Source organism: Talpa europaea (assembly GCF_964194135.1).
Source record: "Talpa europaea genome assembly, chromosome: 8".
In the NCBI taxonomy this organism is placed as follows: Eukaryota; Metazoa; Chordata; class Mammalia; order Eulipotyphla; family Talpidae; genus Talpa; species Talpa europaea.
Genome location: NC_140075.1, coordinates 60,351,997 through 60,375,404, shown reverse-complemented (window position 1 = coordinate 60,375,404; position 23,408 = coordinate 60,351,997). Strand labels below are relative to the sequence as shown.

General features: G+C 54.2%; 2 protein-coding genes across 3 annotated transcripts; one reads left to right on the top strand and one right to left on the bottom strand.

Moving 5' to 3' along the window:
- Positions 1-2,005: 2,005 nt before the first annotated feature.
- Positions 2,006-9,976, top strand: ZNF219 (zinc finger protein 219; the record flags this gene model as incomplete). Of its 2 annotated transcripts, none has more annotated exons than XM_084239500.1 (4): positions 2,006-2,212; positions 7,288-8,719; positions 9,018-9,149; positions 9,372-9,976. In XM_084239500.1, 4 exons carry the CDS (start codon positions 2,006-2,008, stop codon positions 9,974-9,976), a joined length of 2,376 nt encoding a protein of 791 aa, XP_084095626.1. The 2 variants fall into 2 exon arrangements, with proteins under 2 accessions (XP_084095626.1, XP_084095627.1); XM_084239501.1 differs by lacking the exon at positions 2,006-2,212 and adding an exon at positions 6,913-6,994.
- Positions 9,977-11,605: 1,629 nt separating this feature from the next.
- ARHGEF40 (Rho guanine nucleotide exchange factor 40) lies at positions 11,606-21,449 on the bottom strand (the record flags this gene model as incomplete). The annotated part of the gene is made up of 14 exons (XM_084240629.1): positions 21,337-21,449; positions 20,827-20,953; positions 18,870-18,992; positions 18,646-18,789; positions 17,519-18,129; positions 17,152-17,386; positions 16,725-16,811; positions 15,938-16,153; positions 14,829-14,999; positions 13,858-14,035; positions 13,013-13,117; positions 12,651-12,794; positions 12,012-12,142; positions 11,606-11,647 (listed from the first exon to the last, which is right to left on the bottom strand). The coding sequence occupies exons 1-14, from the start codon at positions 21,438-21,440 to the stop codon at positions 11,606-11,608; spliced, it is 2,418 nt and encodes an 805-aa protein (XP_084096755.1). The 5' UTR covers positions 21,441-21,449.
- Between the last annotated feature and the right edge of the window lie 1,959 nt (positions 21,450-23,408).

Below are 23,408 nucleotides of genomic sequence, written 5' to 3'. Positions count from 1 at the left end.
GATGGCCGGGGAGCAGCCGGGGATCGAACCGGCGCCGCAGAGGCTGCGGGCAGCTTCACAACCCAGCGCTCAACCGCTGTGCCACCGGGGAGGCCCTAAGCTGTGCTTTTCTGCCTCTCACTTTCTAGACCATTTCTCCCTTCCTCCATTCTTGAATGATTTATCCTAGATTAGACACTGAAGAAGTGGGTGGGGAGCCCTGTTTATAGTGGGCATTGGTTTTGACTCAGTGATAACCTGTAGCTAGATATGTGTAGAAGATGAGATGGTCCCAAACGGTCAGTTTTGGAAAGGACACAATTGCAACAAATTTTTTGTTTTTGTTTTTGAGAGATAGAAGTTGCCTTGCAGCCAGGCAGACCTGGACTAGAATTTCAGTTCTGTCACTTTCCCAGCTGTCTGACCTTGAATACATTATTCTACCTATTTGAATCACAGTTTGTTCAAACTGAGTGATTAAAAAAAGGGACTAATGTATGACTGTAAAGGCTGTTGACTCATGGTGGGTGCTTGCTAACCATTAGTGGTGCTGATGAGGCCATACTGATGTGCCGTATGCCCATACGCTAAAGGGCTTATTCAGAAGCTAAGCTAGTGACATTTATGTCTACAGTAAGAAGCAGAACCAGCTGGGCCCAAATATATACTTTGTAGGTCAAAAATAGGAAAGGCCCATGTAGGTGCAGAGTCTGAGGTTTGGAGGCAACAAGACCTATGTTTGGATCTCATATCTATCTGGGTGACCTTGCTCAAGTTACTTAATCTCTGTTTTCTTATCTATAGAGGAAAGTTACTAATACCAATCTCAACTGGATTGCCTGAGTATTAAAAAAGAAAATGCATATGAATCATCTCAGCCCAGCAGTGGCACATAAATGGTAGGGGCTATTATCATTATGATTAGTGACAGAAGACTGAGTCAAAAGACACCTCGGGGGTTAGGACCAGAAGCCAGGGTCCTGGGAAGAAGTGGCTGTCTTTGTAGTCACTATTGCCCTGTTCAGTGCTGGGCCTGCACTAATTGGGGCACCATGCCCACGCTCTTTTCCGGGGGAGTGGAAATCATGTTTCAAATGACCCAGAGATCTTGTGTGTCTACTTTTCCCTCCATCTCTATGTGCATTCATTTTATTTGGTGGCCATGGCCTGGCAGAATGTGGGCTGTTGGCCTTGCACCAAGGACCTCTGAGCTGGCAAGCCAGTGGGAAGAGAATCCTTGAGCCTTATTCTCCTTACCTGCACGTGCTAGTTATATTTCAAAGTGTTATCGTAAGCGTTATATACTATCAAATATGTGAACTGGCATTCGGTAGATCGTGACTAAATCTGGGCATAGTACGAACAAGTTTTTGGCCCCTGTCTAGATTATAGCCCCTCAGATGTTCATCCCCCACAGCTGAGCATAGTGCCTGGTACTTATAAGCACTCAGTAAATATTTGTAGCATTGAAGAGCCATTAAAGTGACTTCAGGAATGGAAAGCAGAATTCGAGGGGAAGGAGCAGAAATTGTTTATCAAGAACAGAAAGGACCGAAGAGTAACTTTAATAATGTTTCTTATACGGCAGACATTAACTATCTCTATAATCGCCCCTCCTCCTCCCCGAAAAGAGAGACAGAAATTGTAAGGGAGAGGCTTTGAGATAAAACCCCAGGAAGAACTTCCCGAGTCTGTGCATGTCGGGGCAGAAAGAGCGGCAGCGCCAACTCCTTCCCTGGTATGTCCGGGTTCGGGGTGGGAGGGGCGGCTCTGCTAGGAGGCTGGGGGAAGGACGAGATGACCTTTCAAAATCTCTTCCAGTATCCAGTTGGAATCGTCTGCGCGCCCCACCCCCGCTCGCTCCCTCCCTCCCTCCCTCCGACAGCGCCCCCCGTCTCCCAACTGCCCGCACCCCGCCCCTGGCGGCCGCCTCTCGCGGCTCCCGGGGTCCCCCGCTCCCTGTCCCCGGAGCAGAGCCCCGCTCCCGTTCCCGCGCGGCTCAGAGCCCCGCCGCGCCGCCCCCCGCATGCTAATGGCCGGGCCGCCTCCCGCCGCACACAATGCGGGCCAGGGCCGGGGGCGGGGGACCGGGGAGGGGGCGGGGGCCGGGCCGGGGGCGGGGGGGCCGGGGCCCGGCGCATCTCCCCCGGCCCCACGTAACGCTGACGCCCGCGCCGCCGGCCCGCCGCCCGCCGCCGCCGCCGCCCGCTCCGCCGCCGCCCGCCCGGGGCTCGTGAGTAGCCGCTCCCCCCACTGCCGGCCCCCCCCTCCGCCATCCGCCCCCGCCCCCGGCCCCCTCCCCCCTCCCGGAGGGGGGGCCGCTCCGCGCGCCGGGCTCGGAGCAGGTGCAGGGGGCGGGGGCGGGGGAGGGGCGCCGGCTCGGCCCCGAGCAAACTTCGCCCAGAGCTCCTTGGGGGGGCGGGGTGGGGGCGGCGGCCTCGGAAGCCTGGAGAGCTAGGGGGGCCTCGAGGGAGGGGGGTATCAGGTGGGGGAGCCAGGAAAGCGGACACCAAAGGGGAAAGGCCGGGGGTGGGGGGGGCAGGCGTCTTTGTAGGGGCCCGAAGGCAGGGCGCGAGGGGCCTGGGGGTGCGGGGCGGCGGAACCGGGAGCCGGAGTGGATGAGTAACCCCCCCACCCCCCGGCCCAGGTAGGGCTCCTGGAGGAGGGGGAAGGGACCCGAACTCTCCGGGAGCGGGGTGGGGGAGGGGAGAAGATGGGGGGTGCTTCCCTCTCTGCGTCCCAAACAAAGTGTCACAAAGAGCTCGGCCGGCGGCAGCAGCAGCGGAGGCGGCTGCAACTCAGCTTTTGTTCTCCGGCTGGGGTAGCTGAGCCCTGGCCTCCCAATCTCTCAACCCCGTCCCTCATCATTCTCCTGGCTTATCATCCCCGGGAGGGCTCTGGGGTACTGCTGGAAGAACCTCTTGTGCAGAATCACAGGTCCTGCCCTACTTGCCAACCTACTTCTGGGAGGGGGGTTTTCCCAGAGGCTCTCTTGCCCATGCCCTACCCCCTAATCTCTGGAGTATGCTTATGTGGGTGCTAAGACTCTGACTTTTCTAGGATCAGCTCCAGGTAAGGGAACTTGGGGCTGGTTACAAGCTCCTTCCCCCAAATCCAGGTCCTCCAGAACTTTCAGAAGAGGGGTCAAGTTGGGACATGCCTCTGGGATAAGATTCACCACAGTAGGGTGGCACTAGGTGAGCAGGTATCTACCGTTTACCTCCTGTGTGCATTTGGAGTCCATGACTGAGGTCCCATTGTACCACCCTGTTACACCATGGCCCCGATTCAGGACAGTGGAGATGGAGAGAGGGAGGCTTTACCAAGAACTCAGGCTAAAAGGTGGGCAGGCTGTGGTGTGGGGTCAGTTGGGAGGAGCCACCTGAACAGAGAGCTTCAGAGGCCATGGGGAGGAAATCATAAAAGCGAGCTATCTGCAGCCTCTGTGAGGTCTTGATAAAGGTGATCTTGAATCTAGACCACTTCATAAGAAGCTCCCTTTCCTTTTAACCCCATCTAGTGCAGTGTTAATTGTAATTGTTAGTGGACTTGGGAGGTATAGGATTCTCAAGGGAAGGAAAAACGTCAAGTATTAGGGTAGAACAATGACAGAAGCCTAGTCAGAGCTCGACTTCAGAAGTCCTGAAGGATGCCCCTTATACTTTGGCCCTAAAAACTTTTGAATCACAAGGCTTCATGGTCCTCCATTCAGCAGATGCTTCTATCTATGTGCTTGTCCCTGGTGTTGCTCACCAACCCTTCCATCTTTCTTACTCAGTAAGGCTTGGTGGTCCATGCCTCCTTTCCTAGTGGCTCTCCTAGCACGTAAAAATAATTGGCCTGTTGCTTTGGAAAGATTTCTCATTCCTGTCCCTGCATCCCTATAGAACCCAAATAAGGGTAAGATAATCCCTGATTCCCAGAGGGGGTGGAAAGTAGGTCAGTGCAGCTATCTGGCCAAGTCTCATGGATGGTGTTTAGGGCCTGATTACAGAAAATTGTGATGATTGCCCACAGGCGATATATACATGATCTGCATTCCAAGCCAGTTCATAAAATCTTGGGCCCTGTCAGTGTTTTCTTCTACTGAAAACTAATCTGATCAGGTGCCTAGGACCTGGTTTGGTGTGGAGCTGATCAGGAGCTCTTGACTGGGGGCCCCCCGGGGGGGGGGGGAGGGCGGGGGAGGGTGGTGGTGGTGAAGGTGATGGTGCTGGGCAGCGGTGTCTCTCTCAGTGGATCTTGTTGATTTGAGGCTACTCTCTGGGGAAACTTTCCCTGCTTTGGAATTCAGCTTTGGTTTGGGCCTTCTTGTATATCACTCTATTTTCCATCCTGGAAACTGCTCTGTGCAAAGTGAGGGGTTTATTTTTGTTTTATTTGGGGGAGGGGGAGAAGCTTTGCCCTGGTCTTTATTCTAGAGGTCAGCCTCCCATGAGGTATTTTGCTTGCTATTTTACAGGCAGTTTTAGGGGCCCTAGAATCTACTCAGAATCAGAATATGTGCCCATAGGTTAGTCAGCTATGACCATGCAGTATTCCCATTCTCCCCCCTCCTCCCCCACCATCTGCTTCCTCTGAATATACCAGATTGGCTGTACACCAGGATGTTCCGGGAATCCCCAGGAGAGCAACAGAATGTGATGGACCCAAATACGATGCCTCAGTAACTCATTCCAGGATGTACAAACTGTAACTGTCAGGCCACTCCTTTAGCTAATTAAAATTCTTCTAGTTACATCTATTTTCTATTACATCTATCTATTTTCAGTGACATTCAAAAGGCCAAAATAATCCCTCTGGTACCACTGTTGTATTTTTTCTGCTTGTGGTTCCCAGATAAGAATCTAGCTTTTCTCTGCCTTTTCTGTTGTGCTAAAATGGCAAATGGGGCCCCTCTAGCACTTCATAGTTCTGTCTCTATGGTACTGTGGTGGCCAAAGTGGCTCCTCTGGTAGCCCACTGCACTCTCCATGGTACTGAAGGGACGACCGTTTGGTTTAATGTCTCTCTGTGGTCCAGAAGAGTACTGTGACAGCAACGATGAACTTTTGAGCTGGAATGGGCCATCAGTACAAATTAGCCCAATTCCCTTGTTTTCCAGATGAGTGAACTGGGAGTGTAAGTGACTGCCGGATGCCCGGCTATTAATGGTCACCCTGGGCCCACAATAGCCTTACACCCCTTACTCCTGTTCTCATTCACCTTTCGTGCCACTACCACGCCACTTTCTTCATGACCATGAGTCTGGTGAGGCTCAGGGTTCCAGGGAGGGGGTTATATTGGAGGAGCCACAAGATGAGGGTGGATGCCCTAATTTGGAGCTACAGAAATACAAATATTAAAAGTTGGGGTAAAGGTTGTATAGTGACCCTGGACAAAGACACTGCATTTATTCCTTTCCTGTTAATAAAATTCCATAACTCAGATTCCACATGTAACAGGCTTCTGCCCCTTCATGGAGTCCCGTCACAGCCACCAAATGTCAGAAATTAAAGCTGCCTTGGACCTCCAGAGCCTTTTCTCTTTCCCGATAAGCAGGGTTGACTCCTGGCCCAGTTCTCTTCTATTAAAGATCCTTAAGCAAAATAATGCTTGAGTTCTTTTCTTTCTCAGTAACCCATTTCAGTTTCACAATGCCTATTGTAAGGAAGTTCTTTATCAAATATTCTTTCTATCTCAGGCGAAAAAAATAGGTTAGGCCCATATCCATCTGGCTTTCCTAGATACAGTTCGATATGTAAGCAAGCAGGAAGGTAGACTGGTCAGCTTGTGGTCATTCTCCCAGGTCCATTTCTATGAACCTTAACTCTGGGGGTGCTTCTAAGTCCTAAAGCTAACCTCTGAGCTTCCAATCAGGCGAGTTCTCTACCCTCCTCCCCCCCCCCCCCCCCCCCCCCTTTAGAGCTCTTCTCTTTCCTCAGAACTGGAGCTCTGCACATCCCAGGCTCAGGGAATTTTAGCCTGGAGAATTTTAACCCTTTCTTACTCAGAGCATGTGCTGAGCTCCTATCTGTGCAGATGGCCCAGCCCCGCCCCCCGTCCCTCACTCCAGCCTCTTGAGCTCAGAGCCAGTGTAATCCTCCTCTTGTGTGAGGGAGCCTCTCCCCTGCAGAGAGGAGGAAAGCCTGCCTCGGAACAGCCCTGGACAAAGGGGCAGAGATGCCCCATCAAACTGCAGGCTCTAAGGTTTGAAACACGGGGATGAATTCTAGCTGGTATTTGCAGTTTTTAACCCCTTCTCCAGGCCAGCAGTGCCCCTTAACTTTCACTCCTCCCCCAACTCTCCGTTCCCCCCCACCCTCTCTCTCTCTGGCTCTCTCCCCCTTCATGCCCCTCCCCCTCTGTCTGTCTCCAGACTCTGCTGCTGGGAGGTGTTTCTCTCCCATGCATGAATGAGTCTCTGTAATGAATGGAAATGAATGGATCAGGAATCCAGGCGGAGGGAGGGAGAATGAGGGGGGAAAGACAGAAAGACTGGGTGAGGGCAGAGGAAAGGAGCCTGGAAGGATGTTTGGCTAGCTGGTCAGTTAGGGGTCTAAGAGCAACCTGGGTAACTGGAGAGCACGGTGAGCCCACCCCGTTTGCTCTTCAAGCTGCACCAGCCCAACCTAAATGAGAGAGGGGTATACTGTGATGGTCTCCCCCACCACCACGGGGTGATGCTGGTGGTGGTTCTTGGCTAGGCATTTAAAACATACAACTGGGGTGAAGAAAACCGGTCACTAGGAAGCCTTGTGAGCTTGGCTAAGCAAGGCAGGAGCACATGTTTTGAAGACAGCACCCCTTCTTGCCTTAGGCTGCAAGGAGAGAGAAGGGATCCTGTCAGGAATATGGGGTGCTGAGCGTCTGGGGTTGGGGATAACTCCACTGTTGAAAATCGAGGTTCATCTTTTCCTCCAAATCTGTCTCTCTTGCTTTAGCTCTTCAGCACCTGTTGCCTTCACTAGCAGCTTTTCCTCCTCCTCTTCTCTGCACTCCCCAGAACCAAAGAATGTGAAGGGGGTCCATGGAGGTGAGTGAAGCTGGGGGCCTGAACCTGAAAGTACCTATCTATAGCTAGTCTCTCTCCCACCCCACCCCCTTTAACCCTCCCGCCTCCCCCATTATTAAAAATTATCTCCCTAGCCTCAACATCTCAATTCCCATTCATCGCCCAACTTCCTCGAGGTGAGTAGGAAGGGCAGCCCTGTGTTCCCGGTTAGGCCCCAACCCACCCTCCCTGGGGTTCTTCTGGCTCTCCAAACCCTTGTTTCCCCACAGCTCTCCCTTCGCCACCCTGTGGTCTACCCACATCTTTCTCCACAGGGCTCACGTCCCCGTGCCCCGGGCGGCCACTTTGCGCCATCGCCACCGGCCTTCGAAGGCGAACTGGATCTGCAGCGCTACTCCAACGGGCCAGGCGTGAGCGCCGGGTCTCCAGGAATGGGAGCAGTAGGCTGGTCCGAGAGTCGTGCAGGCGAACGGCGCTTTCCCTGTCCCGTATGCGGGAAGCGCTTCCGCTTCAACTCCATACTGGCTTTGCACCTGCGGGCGCACCCAGGGGCCCAGGCCTTCCAGTGCCCGCACTGCGGGCACCGCGCAGCGCAGCGTGCTCTGCTGCGCTCGCACCTGCGCACGCACCAGCCGGAGCGTCCCCGTAGCCCCGCCGCGCGTCTTTTGCTGGAGTTGGAGGAACGCGCGCTGCTGCGCGAGGCCCGGCTGGGGCGAGCCCGCAGTTCAGGCGGTGCGCAGGTCACCCCAGCCACTGAGGGCCTGGCGCGGCCCCAGGGTCCTACGTCGTCCGCCTTCCGTTGTCCCTTCTGCAAAGGCAAGTTTCGCACCGCGGCGGAGCGTGAACGCCACCTGCACATCTTGCACAGGCCCTGGAAGTGCGGCCTGTGCAGTTTCGGTTCCAGCCAGGAGGAGGAGCTGCTGCACCATAGCCTGACCGCCCACGGAGCTCCTGACCGCCCCCTGGCGGCCACTTCGGCTGCGCCCCAGCCCCAGCCCCAGCCCCAGCCTCAGCCTTCATCCCAACCTGAACCCAGATCGGTCCCTGTGCCCGAGCCTGAGCCAGAGCCCGAACGCGAGGCAACTCCCGCCCCCGCTCCTGCAGCTCCCGAGGAGCCCCCTGCACCACCGGAATTCCGCTGTCAAGTGTGTGGTCAGAGTTTTACGCAGTCCTGGTTTCTCAAGGGCCACATGCGCAAGCACAAAGCCTCCTTCGATCATGCGTGTCCTGTGTGTGGCCGCTGCTTCAAGGAGCCCTGGTTCCTTAAGAACCACATGAAGGTGCATGCCAGCAAGCTGGGGCCACTGCGTGCCCCAGGGCCTGGTTCTGGTCCTGCCCGGCCCCCCCAAGCTCCAGATCTGGGCCTACTGGCGTATGAGCCGCTGGGCCCAGCGCTCCTCCTGGCCCCTGCGCCCACTCCTGCAGAGCGCCGTGAGCCTGCGAGCCTCCTGGGCTACCTGAGCCTGCGAGCAGGCGAGGCCCGGCCCAATGGTGACGGCGCTGAATCTGGGTCGGGCCGCAATTTTGGAGGTTTCCGCCCACTGCCAGCTGCCCTCCCTGGCCGGGGTCGCCGGCATCGTGCGGAGGAGCCAGAAGAGGAAGAAGAGGTCGTGGAGGCTGAGGAGGAGCCCTGGGCCCGGAGCAGGACGCTGGGCCCTCTGGCTTCGCTGCATCCGCGCCCTGGGGAGGGCCCAGGGCACGCCGCACCTGCCGCGGGGGCCCAGGCAAGGCCCTCCGCCCCGCAGGGTAGGTACTGGGCACCCTGTGGTTGCCACCTCCTGGGCCCTCTCCGATGTCACCACTCCTTCCTTGCGCCCCCCTTTTATAGAAGGATCTGTCTCCTGCCCCTTGCCTTCCAAAGGCCTCATCACTCTCTGAGGGTACCAGCTCAATTCACAGCAGATCCCACCACTCAGGTGCCCCCAAGCATACTGTTTCTTCCTGGGCCTGGAATGGAAGCAATATGGTGTGGGTGTGGGGACGCCTGCCCTGACAGGGCTGCTGCAAAGGGCTCCTCTGACTTGCCTTCACCTGTGTATTACAGAAGAGAATGGGCTGTTGGTTGGAGGGACACGGCCTGAAGGGGGTCGGGGTGCCACTGGCAAGGATTGTCCCTTCTGTGGAAAATCTTTCCGGTCAGCGCATCATCTCAAAGTGCACCTGCGCGTGCACACAGGTGAGGGGGCCAGCCACGGACTGGGGGAGGAACACTGCAAGGCAGGAAAAAAGGTGAGGGGGTTGTGGGGAAACTTCCAGCCTTCAGACTGCCTGAGGTTGGGAGAGGGAGAGGCAATGCGCTCTTCCGGTCCTGAGGAGAGCTGTAAGTACCTAGAGTGAAAGGCGGTGGGAGTGTGCAGTCATCGTGACCCTGTCGTGCTATCGCTCTCCCTCTCCCCAGGCGAGCGCCCCTACAAGTGTCCACACTGCGACTACGCGGGCACCCAGTCTGGCTCACTCAAGTACCACCTGCAGCGCCACCACCGAGAGCAGAGGAGCGGGGCAGGGCCCGGGCCACCTCCGGAGCCGCCACCCCCTTCCCAGCGGGGTTCGGCCCAGTCGACGGGGGCCAAGCCGGCTCCGCAGCCTGCGACTTGGGTGGAGGGCGCTGCGAGCCCTCGGCCTCCCTCGAGCAGCGCCGCGCCGGGGTCCCGTCGGAAGCCTGCCAGCCCCGGGAGGACCCTGCGCAACGGGCGAGGCGGTGAGGCCGAACCCCTGGACCTGTCCCTGCGGGCGGGGCCGGGTGGCGAGGCCGGGCCGGGGGGTGCCCTCCACCGATGCCTCTTTTGCCCCTTTGCCACTGGAGCTCCCGAGCTCATGGCCTTGCACTTGCAAGTGCACCACAGCCGCCGGGCTCGGGGCCGGCGGCCGCCCCAGGCGGATGGATCCCCGCCCTATGCTCGGGCACCGTCTGGAGAGTCCCCTTCCAGTCCTCCGCAGGAAGGGGAGGAGGGCCCAGGGCTGTCGAGATCGGGAGAGGCTGGGCTGGGGGGGCAGGAACGGTAGGCAGCCCTCTTAGGGGCGGTTAGCTTAGTGAGCTTACCCCGCCGGAGCGGGGGAGCGCTAGAGGTAGTTGGGTAGAGCAGCCAGCAGGGGGCAGCGTGGGACCCGTATCCCAGCCCCAGGCGGACCAGAGGTGTTGGGGTCGGAGGGCGTAGGAGAGTGGGCGGGCACTGGCAGTACCCAGCCCGGGGGAGAGTCACAGTGCCTTAGAAGTGGCAGGGGTGAGGATCAAAGAACTGGGTCCCAGGGCTGGCAAAGAGGGTTGTGTCTGTTGAGGAGCCCCTCTGCCAGTCTTTGCTGGTCCATAGGCGTGAGAGTTTATTTTTGTACAATGGGTGGGGGTGGGGGGCACTGTACCCTTCTAGCCCCTTCAGGGGCCCTGTAGACGTCGCTATTTTTGGTACGATTCCTGTCATCCCTGTCGCAGAGTTGTGTCCCCAATAAACAGGTGTCTTGAGGCACAGGGCACTGTGTCTGTCTGCCTATGTCCTGTCCTCTTCCTTGGACCATTCTGTCCAGAGGAGTCAGCTCTTCAGGCACTTAGCTATCACCTAAAGGGCTCGATAAGTAATGCAGAGTCTTGGGCTTTACCTCCAGGCTTTAGATTCAGTAGCTCTGGGGTGCAGCCCAAGAATTAGCACTTAACAAGTAGCCAAGGAGCTCTGATGCACTGTGGTCTGAGGATTTCATTTTTAGAAGTGCTGGACTGTTATGGATGCCAGCTTGTTTGTGACCAGCTAGGACTCAAGAGGTGGGGCGCAGCTTGAGAGGAGCAGCTTCAAAGGGTGCACTGAGCCACTGGGAGTCACTGTGGAGGGATCATTCTTCCAGATCCAGGCCCACCCAGCTTTAGGCCAGTAAGGATACAGGGTACCTTGCAGCCTTGGCTTTATTTTCTGTGTTTTAGTTAATGGTTGGGTGAAGGCAAGTGCTTAAGTTAGTATTATCTCCACCTGGAGGGACTGCTCTATCTCTGGAGACAAGGTGTGAGTAAATACATTTAATATAACAATAGTATAATAATAACAGTAATTACATATATAAAGTCTGCAGTTCCCTGCCCACCCCCTCGCTATAATGGTTTGCATAGTTCTGTTTCCTGTGACACCTCAGAATGGAGTCATCAGGAATTACACTTGGCCTGGCAGTTGTGTGAGAAGAAGGGGGAGAACACAGGCTGTTGGGGAAGGGCCGTCATGGAGACTTGTCTTGGGAGTGTGCCAAGGCCCAGGATGGAGGCCTGGATGTAGGATAAGTTCCCCACTTCCAGGGTATGAAGGCAGGCAAGTGTGGCCACTCTGGTTCGTGCAGGAGAAGGCACCTGGCGGGGAGGACTAGAGATAGCGGTAGCTGGGAAAAGCGCTGATCCTTTGACTTCCTCTTTGCCCAGGAAGCTGAGGGAAGGAATTAAATGCTCTTCCAATCCTCCGTTATGTCCCACTGTCACCCCAGCCTAAAATGCCCTGAGAGGAGGGGCTGTAGCCAAGTTCTGGATCTTTAGAAACCAAGAGAGAAGACGGTGATGGGAATGGGAAAAGGCTGACTCCCAAGCAGCTGGTGGAGGAAGGGTGGTACATGCCAGAGAGAAGGTGTGCTGGATGTGGTAGAAAGGGAACACTGACTCACCCAGGTTCACAGAGGAGTGGTGGGATCACTCAGGGCTCGGGCATGACTCTGCGGGGAGAGAAAGTACAGTGAATTTGAAGGATAAGAAATGGTCTCTTGCCTATATTCATTGTCTTGCTCTCCCCCTCATGTTCCTGAATTTTGTTGACTTAATACAAGTCCAAACCAGACTGTTGGTATTCTCCTCTCTCCATCCATCCACTCCTGAACTCTGCTCCTTATTAAAGATTCTTTTTTATTTTCTCACCTTGATGCCTCTCAGCCAGGCCTGGACAGTATATCCAACCTGTAGCCTCACTGGGAGCACAGTCTCACTGGTTCCCCTTGCCCCCTGTGGGTCGAATGATCAGAAAAGCCCACCCAGAAAGTGGACAGAGATCACCCCATTCCCAGACCCATTGCAGGAACTTACCTGCCGGGATAGCCCTAAGATCCCTCCACTGGCCAGAGTGGGAGTGCTGCTCCCAGAGTGGGGGGGTTGCAGGCTGGGGCTGTTTTTCGGTCCTGGGGACACATCTCCAGAAGAGTCAAGTGTTTCTGGGGCTGGAGGGGAAGCTAGGGTGAGAGCAGGGTAGAGACATCCTCTAGATTACCTTAAGCAACCAAGCTGCTCCATCAAGGAAGAAAAAGCTCCATAGCAACAGGAAGCTGTGAGTCACCATAGCAATCTAGTTGCAAGAGAACCCCCCCTACCAAGAGGCAGGAAATTGTCAGCAGCATCATTAGAGCAACCAGGGAAGAAGCGACAGGAAACTTATAAGGATTGCCTTGATGGACCAGGAGGGTACAACAGGAAGCTGAGGCAGTTTCCATAGAAACCCAAGGAGAGCTAGAGAGAGAGGTACAGAGGAAGTGCTTCTTAGCAACAGGCTGCTGTAAGCATTTACCCTAGCAACCAGATGGAAGGCTCTTTTAGCAATGGGGAAGCTGTACATAGTTGTCATGGCAACTGGGCCACTTCGCTAGAAAAAGGAATTGCTCAGCAGCAAGCAGCCTGAACATCACCATGATGGGCCAGCTGTTGGGAGCCACCCCTTGAGAGGTGCCTCACCCAGGGAAATTTGCTTGACGTCCAGATCCCAGGCCTCCTCCTCGACGCGAGCAGGCAGGGAGCAGGCTCCCGGTGAGAGACCGGGAAGGGAGGGGCCGGCATGCTCAAAGGATGACACGGCCACCGAGGCCCGGGTGCGGGCGGCTGCAGAAAGTGGGGGTTGGGAGTGGGGTGCTGGTGTGGGAAAGCCCTCCGGGCTCCCTGAAATGACCCCCAGTCTCATAGAGGGCATCTCAGTCCCACAGTTTCTGCGAAGACATCCATTCATCTCCCTTCCAAACTTTCTACCATGCCTCCCCACTGTGCCCTTATTCTCAATGTCTTAAACTTATAGGGGTCACCCCCAGCACTCTGGGCCTCACCTCTCCCAGTGAGCAGGGCACTCAGCGTCCGCTCTCCAAGAGCTTTGATGTCCAGGAAGGGTTTATTTCCAATGCCCATGGAGACCATCTGCTGCACTCGGAGCTCTAAGAAACAGAGACCCTGTTACCAACCTCCTGTGCCTCTCCTCTGCTCCAGCCCTGGCAGTATCATGGTGAACTCTCCCTTTTGCTCATCATGACTCATTCCTCCCCTCTGGTATCTCTTGTTATCCTTCCTGTTGACTGTCAGACATGGATGGGGATGGGAATTCTTAACCTCCTTCTCAGACATCTGTCTTTTCTCTCCATGTTACATCCTCCTTTTTGGCAGCCAGCCCCATCCAACTTCTCCTGATCCCCACCTTCTTCCCTAAATCTTGGGCATTAGGGGCAAAAGTCACATTTTTTGTATACCTTTATAGTCTGTCATGTGCTTCCATATATATCACCTTATTTAATCTTATCACACCAGGAGGGAGATACTACTTTCCTTTTTTCAAATGAATGGAATGAGGTTTAGAGAATTAAAACAAACAGCAAACAGCAACCCTCCCCCCCCAAAAAAACCAAACAAACAAAACGAGTCCATTTCACACAGTGGATAAGTTCCTGCACCCTCGTTCAGTGAGTGCTTTCTCTCTCACCCTCCACCCCAAAACCCTTTGCTCTTATAGCCTTGACATTTGCTAGATTTCTCTATACTAATTTCGATCTCAACAATCTTCTCATAAGTTAATCCTTTTTCTTCATCCCACATCCTGTTTTCCCAAGCAATCTCCACAATCTCCAGCTGACCTGCCATAACCTTGATCCCATGCACACCCTAGCCCGGATCTGCCCGGTACCCTTGTTGTGGGCTGCCTGTCTCCACAGAAGCTGGGCAATAGAACTTGTCCACTTGAGTTTGACCTCTGGTGAGGCTGCCTGCAGGGTGTATGCCTCTCGTGCTCGTCGCCGCCGGAACCATAACTCAAAGCAGAGCCCACTGTCGCCAATGTTTTCTGTTAGCCCCATGTCAGCAGTCTGCAAAAGAGCAGAGGAGAGTGGGTGAGTCGGAGTGAGTCCTGGCAAGATGGTACCACATGGAATAGCTTACACTTAGCCTGGCATCTGGTAGATGTTCAGTAAATGTTTGCTCAGCACTTACTGTGTGCCAAGTGCTCTACATTTAGTCTTCATAACAACCATAATTTACAGAAGGGGGATGCCCAGAGACGTGCAGCAGCTTGCCCAAGGGCTTCTCAGAGCTTCTTAGAGAAAGAGGGCTCAAACCCACATCTGAGTTATTCTAAACCTAGACTTTTCTTTCTAAACTGTACTCCTCCCAGAAGAGCTGGGAACTAGTATAGGAGAAAAAGTCTAGAAACCCTTAGAATTATGATACCCTGCCTGATCTAGGACCGTAAGTCATTTTGATGTTTACGTGGCTATCAGTGCTGTTCCCTAAAGTAAGGCCTCTTCTTGTTCAGTCAAGTTAAGCTACATATATAATGTCCCTTCTCCTCATCCCATCCCTTAGCTCAAAGGCATGTGTCCTTAATAGGAAAGGTGGTCCCTCTCCATTTCAGCCAGGAATGCCTCATGAGTCTCCTGAGTGAACAGTAAGGAAAATCCCAGGGGTCAGACCAATGACAGTGATTTCTGTCATCCTGACACTCTAACATGATGATTGATTACAAGCCTAAGACTCTTTTCATAAAGCATATTCTGAACTGGGGTGGGGGCTGCATTGCAGAATATCCTGAGTTCTCAAAAAGAGCATGACTTGCTGTTTGGCCCCAGGCTCCCACCCCCATCACCACTCCAGGTATTGTACCTTAAAGGCCTGCTTATAAACAAAGGTCTCTGAACCCCCCTCAGGGCCCTTGAGCTTGCTAAACAGGAGGAGATGTTCAAAGAGGAAGACATGTCGAAGGCACTTCTTTCGGCCACAGATGACAGTGAAGGGGTCCCGATGCAGGAGCTGTCCCTGCTCCTTCAGATCTGTCTGGGGAAAGGAAAAGGAAAGGTCATTGACCTTGCAGTCCTTTGTGTATATTTTATGGGTAATAAAAATGGAATTTAAAGGAAATCCACTTGTTCTCAGGCATAGTCAGGAAATCAGGGAAGCTCCCAGCCTAGAATCCATCCTCTGGTCCCCAGCACAGAGGCCATCTGGTCTAGCAGCACACCCCACCTTGACGATGAAAAGTACATTGCACAGTAGGGTTTATAGCCTCCCATGGCTACGCTGCATATTGGGAACAAAGGAAAAGCACCAGCAAAGCATTGAAGGGGAAAGAGGTCTATCTCAGAAGAGGTAGCTTTCCTACCCGTACTGGAACCTCAAGGCTGGAAAGAGACTAGGCAAAGGAGAACAAGATATGCGTTGGGTGTTAAAATGCAGGAAGAAGTATGGTTAGATAGGGACAGATAAGAACTAGGAAAGGGCCCTCCCGGGTGGTATAGGGGTTAAGTCTCAGCACTATCAAGCTATTACCGCTGGGACCTGAGTTCAGTCCTGGGCCAGGGAGCTGACTCACATGGTGCAACAGACCTCTCTTGTCTCACCCACTGCTCCCCTCAGCAGTGTATTTCAAGTCAGTCTGCCTGTTCTGTTACCCAATCTGTCTCCGGTGAATCCTCTCAGCCCCAGCACCTCTGGCCTACACCCCAGTTCTTCTATGCATGCATGCATGCATAAAAAAAATCTTTAAAAAAAAAAAATTAGGAATGAGAAAGCACAGGCAGATATAGTATCATGTGATGTTGGGCATAACATAGTCTATAGACTAGAAGTCCAGTGACTTGACCAAGGCTATCCTGCTGGTTAGAAATGAGAGCTCAAGACCCTCTGACCTTGAGTCTAGTTCTCTCGTCATCAGTCCATCCTGAGGCCACAGGGCTAGGCAGTGTGAGCTGGAGTTACTGAAGTTATGGCCTCACCTCACAGCCACGCACTGCCTCCACGGCCAGCAAGTCTCTGCCACGTGTCTCTTGTTCCCGGAGCAATTGCACGGCAGCCCCCAAGGCTTGGCGCTCAGAACTCAGCTCGGGTCCAGCTTCCCTTAGGAGTTCCTCCAGGAGCTGCCCATACCGAGCCAACTGCTCCAGGGGTTGCTGGAGAGCCTGGGGTATGTGAGGGCTACCCTCTGTGGAGCCCTGGTTGGGGAGGAGACAGACAGGGATGACGGGAGGGGTTAGGGGTGGAGTAGGGTGCTGGGCTCTGAGGGCAGATGGGTGATACTCCAGAATCTTGGTGCTAAGTGAAACCTAGATATGTCCAAAGGTAAGGAAAAAACTCTCCCCCACAAAGAAAGCACATACAGGCTTGCAGAAGAGTTAATCATCCTCTGTACCTGGAAGGGGAATGGAAGAGGAAGACAAATAACCCCTTATATTCTATTAATTTTTGAAGTCACATTTTTTTGATCCTCAGCGCTCTCTGTGTGTTAGATACAATGAAGAGTGCCCATATTGACCAGATACAGAAGCAGAGGCCCGGAGGAATCACAGTCTCAGCCAAAGTCCCTCAGGTGAACTGGATGAGACCAGGCTCAGTGGGCTCACAGTCCAGTCCTTGTCCCACCCTCGGCAATTCTGGGAGGTTGATGGTAGGTGAGGGTCCTGGGTATGCCCAGGGAAACTGTTTCCCCTGAACGATTTTGAGGTGGGGTGAGTTTTAGGTCTTCCTGGACCCACCCTTTCTCATGAGGGTCAGAGAAGAGGTTACCTTAGTCGGGGGGCAGAGTGCAGCCAGACCATTCTCCAGTTTGTGTCGGTGCTTCACGTACTGGGCATAAAGGCTGAACTGGTCCCCCTGTGCCAATGAGGAAGGGGTAAGACATCCTTTGGGAAGTTCCATAGACAAGCCCTCCCTTTCCTGCAGCCAAAGAAGGGACAGACCATAGGGAGCACTCAGCCTGCCTAAGGGAATGATGACTCCCATGGAAAGAGCAAAGGCCAAGTGGCATCCGAGGACAGTGCACAGACTAAAGACAGTCAGAGGGACCAGGGAGTGGCACTGGGCCTTGCATCACATATTTGAGGTGGGGTTGTGAAGTTGGTGAGGTGGAGGGATGGATAATGAGAGGAGGACAAATGGATGGGGCTGAAATATGAGAAGGGAGAAGACGAGGAAGTTTCAGAGGCTCACTCACATGGCGGAGGAAGCAGGCCCCGATGCGTAGGGGATGAGCAGTGCAGCTCTGGAGCTCCCGCAGGAAGTGTGTCCGATGGAAGCTGCGAAGCCTCTCTCGGGCACTCAGGGCAGCGGCCCAGGTGCCCCGAAGTTCAGGGGTCAGCTCAGGCCAAGCAGCTGGCACTGGCTCACTTAAGGCAGCCACATAATCCTGCTCACAGGCAATCAGCTCGGACACCAGCCGCTGCTGAGCACTGCAGGCACCACAAGGCGGGGCAGAGGAGGTTGGGGCATTGGAGGGAATCACCACCCCCAACAATGTCATATTCTTTTCCTGCTGGGCAGGTGGGTCTGCCTCTTGGGCACCAATTGGGTTGGGCTCTCACCTGATGCTTCGCTTGCGCTCCATTCGGGGAGTGCCTACTCCCCAGGGCCCATCTGGTCCTCCAGCTCGGCCCAGCAGCACGTGTTCCCGGGGTGAGCACGTTCTGTCTACCACCTCCGTACTGGTGACTTCCAGGCCTCGGATCAGCACTGTCCTGGGGGGTCTGCCCTCTGCTTCTGGAGCCAGCTCGGGGCCCTCCTCCTCATAGTGCTCCCCACAGGGGGCCAGTGAGCAGTGGGATGGGGCTGCCCTTGGCCCAGGGCTACTGGGAAGCAGCAGGGAGCTGAGACTAGGTGAGGGGCTGTGTGGGCCCCGCTGGGCTCCTCCACTGCTGGTGCTGTCTGCCCGTCGTCGCCGGTGGCCTCTCGGACTCGCCTCCTCTCCCAGCTGTTGCTGAATCCTCCTCTCCAGCTCTTGGCAGCGGGCCCGGCAGCGGCCCCATTCTCGCAGGGCCACTGGGCTGCCCAGGTCTAGGGCCAGGGCCCGCATCTCTTGGAAGGTGCCAGCGCTGGGCTCTGGGGCCCGCCGCAGGGCCAGGGCTGCTAGCACTGCCTCTCGACCTGGCCCGGCTCCTGCTAGCTTGGCAGAACCTTCATCTACCCAGTCATGTGCCTATAAGGCCAAAGGGTTTGGGAATAGGGAGAGGAAGGAGTTAGGGCCTGTGCCTCTCCCACAAGCTGCCTGATGTCTCTTGTCTTCTTCCATCTATGACTTCCCAATGGCATCACCTTCGCTGTGGCCTGGAACACCTCCCCTCACTCTCCCAGCATCACTGCCTAACCACGTCGCTCTGAGTTGGTATGCAGACAGGAGCCTAGCTGAAAGACTGGCCGATACTATATAACGTATGTAATATATAACATACAGAGTGTGCTAGTGACGGGTCCTGGACTACGTGCTGCTTATATGCTGGCTCTGTAATCCTCACTGCAGCCCTACCAGTAGTTGCTGATGGAGCAATGGTCAGGTTCAGAATTGTGCCCTGGTCATTCAGCAACGAGGTGGCAGAGCCGACAGTCAAAGCCAAGGAGATGGCTCCCTGAGCACCTGCTTTTAACAACTACCTGATGACCCCTCAGGCAGAAAAAAGGCCATGGTGGGCATAGAAATAAGCGGCTCTGCACATACCTGCTGGAAGAAGCGCTGGAGCCGCAGGGCCCGATGAAGGCCACTCTCAGCCTGCTCCAGTCGCTGTTCAAAGACATCCAGAACCTTCTGGGAAGCTGTGTCGTCCTCCAGGGCCAGGGCCTCCCGTGCCTGGGCCAGGCGTTCCTGGAGAATGGAGGCTGCCCTCAGACCTGGTCCTCGGTCCCATTCTCCTCCTTCCCCCCAGTATCTCTCTTCCTTCTCACCTGAACCTCGGCACTGAAAGCCCGAAATCTCAGCTCTGTCTCCTGCAGGGTGGAGAGAGAATCCCCAGGCGCTGCAAAGCTCACCAGCTGCTCTTCCCCTGGGCCCGAGAGCCACTGCAGCACCTGGGCAGACGTGGTGGGAGAGCAGACTGTTAGGGAGAAAAGGGCTGTGCCGTGATAAGAAAAGTAAAGCAGAGATCCACTCCCAACCCCACCTGACCTGCAGAACCTTGGACAAACCATTCCATCTCGTCTATATAGTGGCAATGATGACAATGAATAATAGTTTCCACAGGGTCAAGTGAAGAAGTGAGCAAGAGAAGTTTTGAGCTGGCAGAAAGCACTGAGGGTGGTGGGTTAGGATTAAGGGCTCAGGTTCAACCGATGTGAACCCGAAGCAGGGGACATAATCAGAGACCTGGGGAGATTTCACATTCATGAAGCCCAAGAACAAGTGGGCAGGGGTCCTGTGAACCAAGCTTGAAGAGATGGCCCAGAGGTAGGGGTTGTGTGTGCCCAGCTCTTGTTGCCTATTATGGGGCACCAGGGGCTCTCATATTGGTCCTGGAATCTGACCATAAAGGGATGGTAATTTTTTCTTCTGGAAAGAGGTTAGACACTGGAGAGAGGGTAAGGACAAGAAGTCTGAGGATGTTCCTAATAACCGGTGCCAACACTAAATGGTTCTCTGGTCCTTTGATCATCCTTAAACCCTTGTGACATAAACGTTACCATCCTCCAGGAGGAGGACTTGGAATCTATGCTTCTGGACTCATCTGCCATCTCACGTCTAGAGAGCCAAACCCCAGGCTGAACACTTTAGATTTCAAATCCTATGTGCACATGCTTTTTCAATGGGGGTGGGGGAGTGGGAAAGTTATTGATAATAAGGAGCAAACAACAGTGGATATGCCATCTTGGATACTGGGCTAGAGGAAGCCAATATGCAGAAATCCCAGGAAATGGAGATTCCATGCCCCCACCTCCTTGCTTCTGACGTTTTCCCCTAGGTGACTCTTCCCTGATGGTGTTCCTAAGAAAGAACATTCAGATTTCAGAGCCCCCTCCAAGCCACATAGTAGAGCTGAGAGCAAATTCCCATGGGTTCTTATGCTTAAAAGATAAGACTTGGGCCTCCCTGGTGGCGCAAAGGGTTAAGCACAGCACTATGAGCAATCTTCAGCCTCTGCAGCATGAGTTCGATCCCTGGCCAGGGAGATAGCCACATGGTGCAGCAGACCTCTCCTGTCTCGCCTGCTGCTCCCCTCAGTAGTGCATTTCAGTCAGTCTGCCTGTTCTGTTCCCCACTCTTTCTCTGGTGAATCCTCTCATCCCTCAAACCTCTGGCCTGTACTCCAACTCTTGTATGCATAAATAAATCTTAAAAAAAAATTTAAAAAAAAAAGAGAAGACTTGAGGTTCAGAGAAGCCAGGCAGATCCCCACATCTTCCCTGCAAAGAGGCATTGGTTCTCAAGGCATTCAGCAGCTTCCATTGCCCAATCCGTCCAGGTGGGCGGATGTGGGGCCTTTCTAGCTTCAGATTAAGGATGGGGTAAATATTGAGCAAGGAGTTGAGAGAACATGGATGGAAGAGGAGCTAAAGAGAGGATATTAATGGACACTATTTTTACTCTAAGGAGGTAAGCACTTCCTTATCAATCAGCTCTTCCCTCACAGGCACTGGAGCATCTCTCAGTCTCCAAGGGCCCCTGGTCAAACATAAAAGTGGAGGGGGAGATCCGGCTTCTCTCCTTTGCTGATGGCCAGATGCTCTGCCCCTCTTGTTGAGTCTCAAACTGACCGTGACCCACCTCCAGCGGGGGTGGGGAGAGAGGTAGGACCACTGAACCAAGTCAGGTGAGAACACCATCAACTGTAAGTTGTCTGCAGAAAAGGGGGTGCTGGAGGCTGTTCCCAGGCTGAGTGAGAGGGATATAGATGGGGTCTGGGCTCACCTGCTGGAGCCGGCGCTGCCGTTGCCGCTGCTCCTGCTGTTGGACATGCAAGTTGGAGAGTCGCACCAGCTGGTGAATGGCTTCGTCCACCTCCTGATACAGTGTTGCTGGGCCGGGGCTCTCCAGCCTGGGGGACCAGGCAGAGTGAACCATTACCCTGTCCAGCTCCAGCCCCACCCCATTCCATTCGTGCATGCCAACACAAGGTGGTGGTACAGCATCAGGGGCCAGACCCTGGGCCCGAATTTGAACACTGACTTTTCCACTTATTCACTTACTATGGCCAAGACAGTTAATATCTGATCCTTGCTATCCCATGGGCAATTGTAATTAGCACCCAGGATCATTGTGAGGAATTGAGAGGGTTGTTAGATCATAAGTAGAAAAGCACATATCTTGCCTAGATACATGCTCAGCAAGGACTATCAGGCACCAGGGTTTTTTATTGGCAGCCCTCCGATGTGTCCTTCTCCCCCATGTCCACTTGTCCTTTACCCCCCACCCTCATACTTGCTGCTGTGGGTGGAGCGCAGCCTCATCAGGATGGCGCCCCCATCCCTCTGCAGCTCTGTCAGCCGGGGATCTGCCAGCACCTTCTGTAGGGGTTCAGGCATTCCTACGGCCTCCTGGGGGCAGGGAACAATTGACAATTGGGGTACCATCAGAGCCCTTGGCCCAGCCCTGCCCTATCCCCACTGAGCCCCTTTGTCCCATCTCATTTCCTACCTCTCCCTCTGGCTCTGTGGCTGCCTGCAGCTCCTCGATGGCTTGCCGCACGGAGCCCAGCACTCCGCGGCACAGCCGGCACAGCCTGGCCACCTCCTGCAGCACACATACAACACAGAGTCCAAGACATGGTTTGGGAGAAGAAATCCAAGGCCCAGTACAGAGTGGGGGAAGAGACTTTTATGGGGTAGTGCTGGGTTCAATGCCTGACTTTGAGGCTTGCTAAATAGATGTCCTTGGGCAGATCCAGAAACCTCCCTGAACCTCAACTCCTTCCGCTGTCTAGTCAGGTTAAGACAGGATTTTGTGAGGTTTGAGATGATGCCAAGGTAGCCTGGGCCTGGCACGTTGTACAGCTTAGTGTGTGTCACCTTAGTAAACATACAGTGGGTCTTCACCCTGTAAAACCCTCCTTTCTGCCTATGCAGAGCCACTTCCCTAACACAGAGCTTAGAGATGGGGTTACAGACCGCCTTTAACTTGATTCCGATCGTGTTTACACCTCTTTTCTCGAATACTAAATACTAGCATTTAGATTCATAGACTCAGAGGTTGTATCATAATTGCTATACTTTGCAGGTGAGGCTCCTGAGGCCGGGATGTTGGTGCAGGGAACAGGTGGAGAGAAGCACCATCTCCAGGTACAGTCACTTGTTCCAGGTTACAAGGAACCAGAACTTGTCTTCCTGGCTCTCAGCTCTCAGAAGAACCCCAGTGACCATTATCTTACACGTTCCAATTGTTTCTGACTTATCTCCCACCAAAAATCACATGCTGCTTGATATCATAGTATGGGTTTATTTAATGGACTCCTCCCATCTCTCCAGGAGCCATGGTCCCTGCACAAAACAAAATTTTGCTCATGATTTGTGAACAGTAAGTACTTGCTGAATTTTCTATGCTGTCCCACCCCCATCTCATGTCTCTGGTCTGCCCTCTCTCCCAGAATGCCCTCAGCTAGGTCATTCCTGGTTCCCTGTGTCCTGGGTACGGAGCAGAAGCTTACCTGGTGTGTCTCTACCCAGTAGCCTGGAGAGAGGTTTCTGTGATCTCCCAAGTCCCACTGCAGCTCCTCTGGTTTGACTGCTTTTTTCAGATCATTCTCTGACAGCAACTCAGCAGCCTGTGGATGTGTGAAGGCAGGGGGTTTCTGGCCTGGGCACCCAGAGATTCAGGAACTGGCCTGGGGCTCTTCTCTACTAGTAAGGGCGATTAGTTGACAATGAGGGGCTCAAACCTGAAGTTCAAGGAGTTCAGTTGGAGGTTCATCATGAGTGAGAAGCAGCAGCCGCTGAATAATGGGGGGGTTGCCCACGTCCTGAAGGCAGAGAGGACACTCACTCTAAACTGTAGGCAATTGGGTGGCCTGGGATTGCCACTAGGGAAGCCTTAGGAGCGGAAGAACTTGTCACAGGAGGTTGGTTACCTGAAGTTGACTCAGGACAGGGATGAGAGATGGAGGCAGTGGGAGTGCCTTGCGAAGATCGAGCAGGACAGACAGTCCCAATATCTGTAGATCAGGCCTGTGGGAGCAGGAAGAGCCAAGGAGGCAAAGTGAGTGAGTGAGTGAGTGAGTGAGTGAGTGAGTGTGTGTGTTGGAGGGACAGCAACACATGGTCTGGTTTTAGCCATAATAGTCCTCAGGAGAAGTTAGTTCCTGGCACACAGGGGAGACAGTGGGCAAAGGGCCAAAGTCAGATGTATGTCAAAAGGAAGTGACCTAGTATTCAGGAACCTGTATTCACATGGCTCCTGGGTCTGGAAAGTCAGGAACTCTGCTCTAGAAGGGTGTGAACCCAACATCAGCATGTAGCATGGTGCCTAACAGGCTCTTGGTGCTCGATAGTGGTAGAAGA